This window comes from Mobula hypostoma, chromosome 9, assembly GCF_963921235.1.
Source record: "Mobula hypostoma chromosome 9, sMobHyp1.1, whole genome shotgun sequence".
NCBI lineage: Eukaryota > Metazoa > Chordata > Chondrichthyes > Myliobatiformes > Myliobatidae > Mobula > Mobula hypostoma.
Genome location: NC_086105.1, coordinates 20983531 through 20992986, shown reverse-complemented (window position 1 = coordinate 20992986; position 9456 = coordinate 20983531). Strand labels below are relative to the sequence as shown.

Sequence of the window (9456 nt, the reverse complement as noted above, 5' to 3'; positions counted from 1 at the left end):
CGTGTGGCCAAGTGGTTAAGGCGTTCGCCTAGTGATTTGAACGCTCGCTAGTTCGACCCTTGGCTGAGGCAGCACATCTGTCCTTGAGCAAGGCACTTAACCACACATTATTCTGCGATGATACCGGTGCCAAGCTGTATGGGTCCTAATGCCCTTCTCTTGGACAACATTGGTGGCCTGGAGGGGGGAGACTTGGAGCATGGGCAACTGCTGGTCTTCCATACAACTTTGCCCAGGCCTGCCCCCTGGAAACCATGGTCTCATGAGACTAACAGATGCCTATATAATGTTTCAAGGTACAGTGAAAGGCTTTGTCTTACATACTGTTCATACAGAATCAGATTTTATGTCACCAGCAAATGTCATGAAAGTTATTAACAGCAGCAATACATAACAATAGAGAAAAAATCATTACACGGTGTGTCGAGCTAAAACAATAACAGAATGGAGAAATGTAACACGTTACTAAGCGCTCTTGTTTCCTTCCATTATTCCAATTCGTCGTATTTGAGATGTGAAAACACGAGGAAATCTGCAGATGCTGGAATTTCAAGCAACACACATAAAAGTTGCTGGTGAACGCAGCAGGCCAGGCAGCATCTCTAGGAAGAGGTACAGTCGACGTTTCGGGCCGAGACCAAAGTTGCTGGTGAACGCAGCAGGCCAGGCAGCATCTCTAGGAAGAGGTACAGTCGACGTTTCGGGCCAAGACCCTGACGAATGGTTATGGCCTGAAACGTCGACTGTACCTCTTCCTAGAGATGCTGCCTGGCCTGCTGTGTTCACCAGCACTTTTATGTGTGGCGTTTGAGATATGGCCCACTTCTGTGGTATCTTGTGCAAAGTTGCAGATGGAGTTAAGAGCAAAATCTGGCACAGAGTGTACTCGGAGTAGAGTAGCATAGGGAATGAATAATTACTAATTGGAGTTAGATATAACGATTGTGACCATGGAAAAGTATACATAATTTCTTTTCGATTGCATTCCCACACCCATTGTGCTACTGGGGCAGTGACATCGAAAGTCTGTAGAGGGCGCGCATGCGCCTCGGCGCGCTCCCCCGCTCCCCCCTCCCAAGTCTGGGCGCGCCCCCGCACCTCCAAGCGCGCCCCCCACCCCCCGGTCTTTCGCCTTACCCATAATGCGCCGCGAGAAGCGTTCAGTTATTTACAGCCCGGCCCAAGATGGCGGATCATGAGGAGCAGGTCTCGGAGGAGGAGAAGGTGAGGGGTAATTTGCTTCATCGGGCTGCTCTAAGGGTCTAACTACGGGTGTAGGCACTGCGCTAGCTTTGCCGGCGTCTACCCTGCCGGTTGACGACCGGAACGTCGTGAGCGCCGGCTGTGCCCGGGGCGTCTCGGCCCTGCCCTGCCCGGTGCTAGTGCAGGGCCGCTTTATTTTTAGCTCGGTGCAAACCGCCCGCAGTCCTTGTAGGGTCGTCGAATGGCGGGTGCCCAAAAAGAGCCGAGCGTGCCGCCCGCACCCTCGGGCGGGGGGTGGGTGCCAGAGCTCGGGCGGGGCCAGGGCTGAGACTGGGGCGGGGTCCCGGACTCCCCTCGCCTCTCGTTCCCCTTTGGTTCCGGCTGCTTTCGCCGTTTCAGCTTCGGCCGACGACCTGACACTGCTGCTGGAGCCGGGGAGGACAGAGCGCGGAACAGTACAGCTCCCCACCGATGGCCGGTGTCCTCCTACCCGGTCGCCGCTGCCCTTTCCCTATGCCGCAACACTCACTTTGTAGGAATTGTGTATCCAAACACCTCCCCGAGGCTGCTATACCAGCTTCTATGTGTTAGTTTAAGCGTTGGGGAGAGAGAGAATATCCAGGCTGCATTTCTCATTATCTTTCTCCTCTATGTTTTAAGGCATTTCCTGTTGGTAAAGATGGCAAAGTTAGGATCTGTTCCCGAGTCTCTGTAGGTTTCGCGTCTTTTGTTCATTGCTGCTAGAAATAAATTGCTTAAAATCGTCTCCTTCAGTAAGCAGTCTACATTTGAATCATGTTAACTTTCTAAGGAGTGCCGTGCCAATCAGCCTGTAATCACACATTTCATTCTGTGAAAACAGAACTTTTGTAATTTTGTTTGAACTTGATATGAATTAGTGTTTTACTCAAAACTCGTCCTTGTAAGTTTCAAAACAACTAGGAGCACAAAGTAATTTTCGAAGGTTCTTTCTATTGGGTCCAGTGCATCAGTTATTTTGATTTTAAATACTTTGTGATTTCTTTTAGTTTTAACATTACCGTATACTTCGCTCTGCTGTCTACCGGGAAGTCATTTCAGTTCCATCTTCACTGTTTAACATTGATCACTACAGTAATATTTTCTTGGAATTTGATGCAAATTATTTCAGGCCTACACAAATATTGTCAGGGCAGCTAATACATTTTTTCTTAAGCTGCTCTCATAATTTAGAATTTTAATCAGTCTGTACTCTTATTCCTGTTACATGATGTAAAAGAGAATAATGAATTTCACATAACAGGCCTCCATTTTGTTCAAAGTAGATTGAGCGTACTAAAGTTAATTTATTATACGTCTGAAGAAGGTACAGTTTCATGACTTTTGATCTGCAAAGTGGGTTAATTTAATTGGCAGTTTTCTTGATAGTTTGGGAGGAAACTAGACAACAGTAGATGGACCAAGCTGTTTAAAAGGACTACTTGATTAACAGGTTGGCTAAGATAAATATTTGGCTGCTTTCAGTATGTTTTTGAAAATCATGAATGTTTAGGTGTTAATTGATTTGCTACTTTGTTAGACAAATCGAGGCAGGTGTAGTAATTGATTTTGATGTCTATTAATCAACGGTGTTGATTGAGTGTTGGAGTGCAAGAGTAAGGGAGCTGAGTTGCAGTTCTACATGGCTTTGCTGAAAATGCACGTGGAGTACTATTTGAACTTTCATTCTCTATCTTGAGGCTATTCATGATTTGGAGGTAGTGTAACAAAGATTCATTTAATTGGTTACTGCAGTTGTGCATTTTTATAACAGTACAGATATTGAACAAGATGGCAATGCAGTACTGGAGAGCAGGTCAGACAGCATCTTTGGAAAGGAATAAACAGTCGATATTTGGGACAAAGATCCTTCATTTGGACTGGGGGGTGGGGGGAAGATAAGTCAGAGTAAGAAGGTGGGGGGGAGGGGAGGAAGTAGTACAGAGTAGTAGGTGATGGGTGAACCGAGGGGATGAGGGGTGAAGTAAAGAGCTGGGAAATAGAATGGTGAAGGAGATAAAGGGGTAGAAGAGAGGGAATCTGATAGAGGGTAGAGCACCATGGAAGAAAGGGAAGGAGGAAGAGCACCAGAGGGGAGGTGATGAGCCCATAAGGAAATGGGTGAGATGGGGAAATGGGAATAGTGAGGGGAGGGGGAATTACCAGAAGTTTGAGAAATTGATGCTCATGCCATCTTGGCCTGAAACATCAACTGATTATTCATTTCTAGAGATGCTGCCTGACCTGCTGAGTTCTTCCAGCATTTTGTGTGTGTTGCCTTGGATTTCCAGCATCTGCAGATTTTCTCATGTTTGTGATTAAATTGCCTATTTCATGCAAATTGAGTCTTTGAGATCTTGTTGACATGTGCAGTTGAGGGATTAAATGGCTGTTATCCCTGTCTGCAAAGAACCTGGAAGCTGATGCAGGGTCAGCTATTTAGAGCACAAGTTTTGAGCTCTGATTTTCCCATGACTATATTCAAAGTTGAGGTGGATAGATTTCTAGACTTTCAAGGAAATCAGTGGAATAAAACTGAGTATTCTGAAAATACATCTTTGGATACGGAAAACATTTGCGGTTTCAGGTTAGTGTATTTGTTATCACTCATGGCAGTTGCGCAGGATTGGGGATCTCAATAAATGGTTGAACAACCTTAAGAGACTGTAGCTTGTTATTTCTCTTGTTCTTCTGAGATGCCACTTTACAACTTCATTGAGGTTTGTTACTTGTACCTCTAAATTTGTGACTCAGTACGATGTCGTCTACAGTGGAATTCTGGTTAACTGGGACACATTCAAACCAGTACATTTTAGTCCAATTAAGCAGCTGTCCCAATTAACCAAAGTTTCATGGAAATGGTTAAAAAGCCAAACTGCCATGTAACTAACAATTTGTGTGTTTAAAAGAATATAGAACATATCAGAACACTAATACCTCTACAGTACTATATAACTGTATTAGTTCCTAATAGTTATGGACAGAAGAATTCATCTGCCATGTTATTTTGATTGTAAATGAACAAATCAGCGCAGACACATAGTGCAGTTAACAGACTGCATCCTCCACATTTTCATTGTAACATTCAAGATGATTATCATGCCTTCAAATTCTTTGTAATTCCTAATTTGTTGAAGTAGTGAAATTGTTTCATTTTCACTCCCAGCTGTTTCTGGAATCTCCAAATTGAATGCTGAAACTTTAGTGAGCAAAATGGTTCCAAATTGTCTTCCTGTTTATTTCTCCAACTACCAGGGAATCCCAGTTATTCTCTCAATTTTTATTTTTCCTTAAGAGTTATGCAAATAAATGGCTGCCCCGGTTGAACAATTAACTGAAATCCACTGCATATGCCAAAAACCTGTAAAGGATGTTTGTTTTAATTAACATACGTATTCATAGGTTTGTTTTGTGATAGGAATGTAGTTATTTAGAAATTTTAAAATTAAATGCTAGTCTAGAGGTTATAACATTTGTGTGAATATTCAGGATGGGTTTTGAACAGAGTAGGTTATCCTGGAAATTTGGTAAACAGAAGCAACTGTTTATCAATTTAGAAGGTTTTATAGATGCCACTCATCCTCTTCAGTCTGAAATACACTTTTGTGCAAATGAAGTGAGTTTACTTGCATTCTCTAGCTATACTACATTTTAATCGTTACGTACGAGTTTTTCTGAATGACGTTGTAACTTCTGCCTCACCAAACTGTCACTACCGCTAGAAAGTTGCATTAATCTACAATTGTTATTTTTTAAGTCCGTCCGAGCATTTGTACTTTGTACCAAAGTTAGGTTTAATGCACAAATTAATCTGTGTAATGAATTCAGTAAGGTGATAAGATGATTAGCTGATTTGAAAGTGTATGGATATTTCATTTGTGTTTTAAATGTCAGATATTGTGGGTTTAGATGTCATCTGAATGAAAATGCTGGTATAGATGTTGGAATGGGATGCTACAAGATTATTTATAGACTTGAGGATAAAATAGCTTTAAGTTACATCTTTGTTTTCTTAGGCCCAGTTAGATCCTTCCATGTCATTTGCTACTCCAGTAAGCCTAGATTCCAACACAGCCTCTCCTAATATCCTTCACACACATTTTTCTCAAGGAAGCAAAAAGCTTTTGTTCTTGGTGATATTTTTATGGGAAGGGGAGGGGTGTGTGGAATTTTGCACTGCCTCACACCCAGAGTTTTCCATAGATTGATTTTTGTGTTTCAAGAGACAAATTAAATAAATCTTGTCTGCACTGAAGTTGATTTCCTACACACTGACCAAAATTAGGGTGGTCTGTGATTGCTGACAGGTAACTGTTTGGAATATAATACATTCATTCATTCATTCATTATTTTTAAAATCATTTGTTTTTAAAATGAAATAGTAACAGAATAATTGTTTTTTTTTAACCTCCATCCATCTATGTACTTTTCATAAAGACTAGCTTTAAAAAAATACTACTGTAATTAATTTGATAATTGCTATCGGGTTTGTAGTAGAAGTATTCTGTGTCTAGTCTGGTATATATCATGTGACATTTATAGTCCTTCTGAGCATAGTTGACCCAATTGCTGAAAAATATAGACATTTATTGTAAATTTCTAGATCTTATAGTCAATTATATATATCAAAACTAACAATATAATAATTGAATGGGCAGTATTTCTTTATAGCATGTCCTTTTTCAATTATTAACAATTACACCAGTGAACGAGAATAAGGATTAAATATTAGCGATGCAGCTAGAAATGCAGTAGTTAAGGAGGACTAGCTGTTTTTCTGGTACAGTCTGACCTGGATGCTTTGTTGTCTTTGTGCTTAGGAATAGACAAGTGGTGGGGGGGGGTGGAAATGTGGGGGTACAAGAGCATGTTGCTCATTATTACAGTAAAGTTTTCAGAAAAGCAAGTGGATCCTGTAAGATAAGAATTAAGTTTTGCCTCTGGTTGCATCTTAACTATTTGTTTTCAACAAAGCAGGACAGTTTAGAAATTGATCTATGGCTGTGGGTGGTGGCACCTGTTTTTTAACAGGAAATTGAACATTTTCTTTATGAAAGGAATTAACTAAGAATCTAAACTAAGTGGGATGGGGTTGCTAAATGAATACAACTATCCTATAGGTAACAGATTTAAGGATAATCATCCAGGATAATTTATCTGGCAGGAAAACCTGTCATAAATATAGGCAGTGAGATTATATGTGAGGAAAAGTCACTTGTAAAACACAGGGAAAGGAATACTTATAAAGTAAGAGGCTAAGATTTAACTCATGTGGCTCTGCACGTGGGCAGCTCTGGTCTTTAAGGGGACCTTCTCTTTCCCTAGTCACCCTCTTACATTCATATAACTGAAGAATCTCTTAGGATTTTTTTTAATCAAGTTTGCCAAATTCATTCTTGCCCTCTTGTTTTCCCTCTAAGCTTAGTCTTAAACTTTTTATATTCATCAAGGGATTCATTCATATCTAGCTGCCTAAGCATAATATAGGTTTCCTACTTTTTGCTTACCAGAGTCTCAATGTCTGCAGTCATTCAGGAGTCCCTGAATTTGGTGTGCCTACACAGTGACACTGTTAGTGGAGCTGTATCCTGAGGGCTTCAGCATTCTTCATTCAATATGCAACATTCTCCTGTGAGGAGTTTACTTTGGATTCTCCAATTTCCTCCTGAAGATATGGCCCTTGTGTTAATGAGAATGAGGGATGAATATAATAGGATTAATTTAGAAGGGTGCTTTATGGTCAGCCTGGACTAGTTGACCATGTTTGTTTCTTTGCTGTATAATTTGGCAGCTCTAAAACAGGTTGAGTACCCCTTATCTGAAATACAAAAATACAAAAATCGAAAAAAGTGAAATTCATTTTGTTTACTAATATGACATCATGAATGGGAAATTGTGTAAGGCGGTGGGAAGATCAGAATTGGGTTTGTTATCACTGGCAGCAGTTCAATGCTATACATTATATTGAAGAAGGAAAAAAGAAAAATAAATTGCATTATGTATAATGAATAGATTAAAATCGTGCAAAAACACAAAATATATATTTTAAAAAGTGGAGTAGTGTTCACGGGATCATTGTCCATTTAGGAATTGGATGGCAGAGTGGAAGAAGCTGTTCCTGAATTGCTGAATGTGTGCCTTGGGGCTTCTGTACCTCCTACCTGATAGTAACAGTTGCTGGGGGTCCTTTATAATGGACACTGCTCCTTGAAGATATCCTGGGTACTTTGTAGGTTAGTACCTGGGATGGAGCCGACTAAATTTACAACCCTCTGCAGCTTCTTTTGATCGTGTGCATTAGCCTGCCCACCTACCTCACCTACCCCCCCCCCCCATACCAGACAGTTTCTGCAGCCTGTCTGAATGCTCTCCATGGTACACCAATAGAAGTTTTCGAGTGTTTTTGTTGACATACCAAATCTCTTCAAACTCCTAAGGTCAAACTTCATTCTAGATGTTGTCTTGTTGACGTTGTAGCTGCATCGGTGTTGGGACCAGGTTAGGTCCTCAGATCTTGAAACCCAGGAACTTGAAACTGCTCAATCTCCACTTCTGATCCCTCTGAGGATTGGTATGTGTTCCTTCATCTTGTCCTTCCTGAAGTCCACAATCAGCTCTCTTCATCTTACTGATGTTGAGTGCAAGGTTGTTGCTGTAAAACCACTCCACTAGTTGGCATACCTCGCTCCTATGCGCCCTCTCATCTCTATCTGTGATTCTACCAACAATGGTATCATCAGCAATTTTATAGATGGTATTTGAGCTATGCCTAGCCACACAGTCATGGGTATAGAGAGTGTAGAGCAGTGGGCTAAGCACAAACGCTGAGGTGTACTAGTGTTGATCGTCAGTGAGGAGGATATGTTATCACTAATCCGCACAGATTGCAGGCAATATGCAGATCCTTGCACATCACGCTGTTCTGAGAAGTGACCTTGCATGTGTGTTGAATAGAAGTTAATGAAAAATACAAAACTGTTGTATAAAGTGAAAAATGAAGATCTCGATTGTGTATTGAAGGAATACATTTGTCTGTCGGAATGAACATATGCCACTTTAACAGTATGCTGATCATGAAACAAGGAAAGATTTATTCTGACAAACTGGAAATTGAAAGTAATTGTGAATATTCTGCAGACTGGTTGCAGAAATTTAAGAAAAGGCACTGCATTGCATTTTTTTTAAAGTAAAATACAAATGATGCACTGTAACCTTTTAGTCATAGCATGACATTGTAGGTGATACTGAAATCTGGTTTTTTTTAAATTGCTGTTCAACATCTGATTCAGGTATTCTTCTGATGCTGCTGTGCTGCTTTTACCCTGCACACATTATATTTCATTATAATAATGGTAAGTACAGGTCAGCCTTCACTAATCTAGCACCACTGGGACCTGAGGAGTGCCCAATTAGTGAAAATGCCGAATTACAGAATGATCACATTAAGCATAATCAGTGCCGGAGTATCGAAGGAACCGGATTATAGGTAGTCAGATTAGTGAAGGTCGACCTGTAATAATTTTTACTGTTAAATGCATACATGTGATGAACAAGTGTAAGACTAATACTGCTTACTGGTAGTACAAAAATTCAGAGTTGGGAATTATGGTGATCCCAAGCTATCTCATTACATATTCCAAAATCCAAAACATTTCTGGCCCCAAGCATTTAGGATAAGGGGTACTCAACCTGTAGCGGGAACATTGCAACAATGAAATGATAGAAGTAGACTTTGTGACTGTACTTTTGTAATATTGGGTAAGGTAGGATTTGAAACACAGAACCAGTGAAAGTTGTGTGGTCTATACCAAGTTTTGTACTACATTTCTGTGAAATATGGTGAATCACCAAAACCCATTGATGTAATGCCCACTTTATATATTTCTGGTAATTCTCTGGTCTGCCAGATAATTAAATATTAATCCTTCACTATGGTTGTCAAATTGTATTATTCCCAGAATCATTATTGGTGTTCCTTAAGATTATTTGTGTTATTGGTTCTGGATTGCACTTGCTATAGTGATCAAAATACAGTGGAGCATCTTCATTCAATTCCCTGCCCACCACTCAGTTTATTATTTTTAGTTACAGTTGAATTAGTAATTGAACTGCACAGTTGAATTACAGTTGAACTTCTAATACAAACTCTTTAAAAACTTGGGATGCATGGCAATAAGAATGAACTGATTTGATCATTGGAGCTGATGTCATGGGTAACTTCATGATTTGCCTCCT

The 9456-nt window shown here is 40.4% G+C and overlaps 1 protein-coding gene across 1 annotated transcript in view; it reads left to right on the top strand.

The window, feature by feature from the left end:
- Positions 1-1129: 1129 nt before the first annotated feature.
- The window catches only part of LOC134351555 (F-actin-capping protein subunit alpha-2), a 46652-nt gene continuing 38325 nt past the window's right edge, over positions 1130-9456 (top strand). Inside the window, exon 1 of the mRNA XM_063057855.1 lies at positions 1130-1224. Within this exon, the coding sequence (XP_062913925.1) occupies positions 1186-1224 (39 nt within the window). The 5' untranslated portion in view covers positions 1130-1185. The remainder of the gene's footprint in view (positions 1225-9456) is intronic.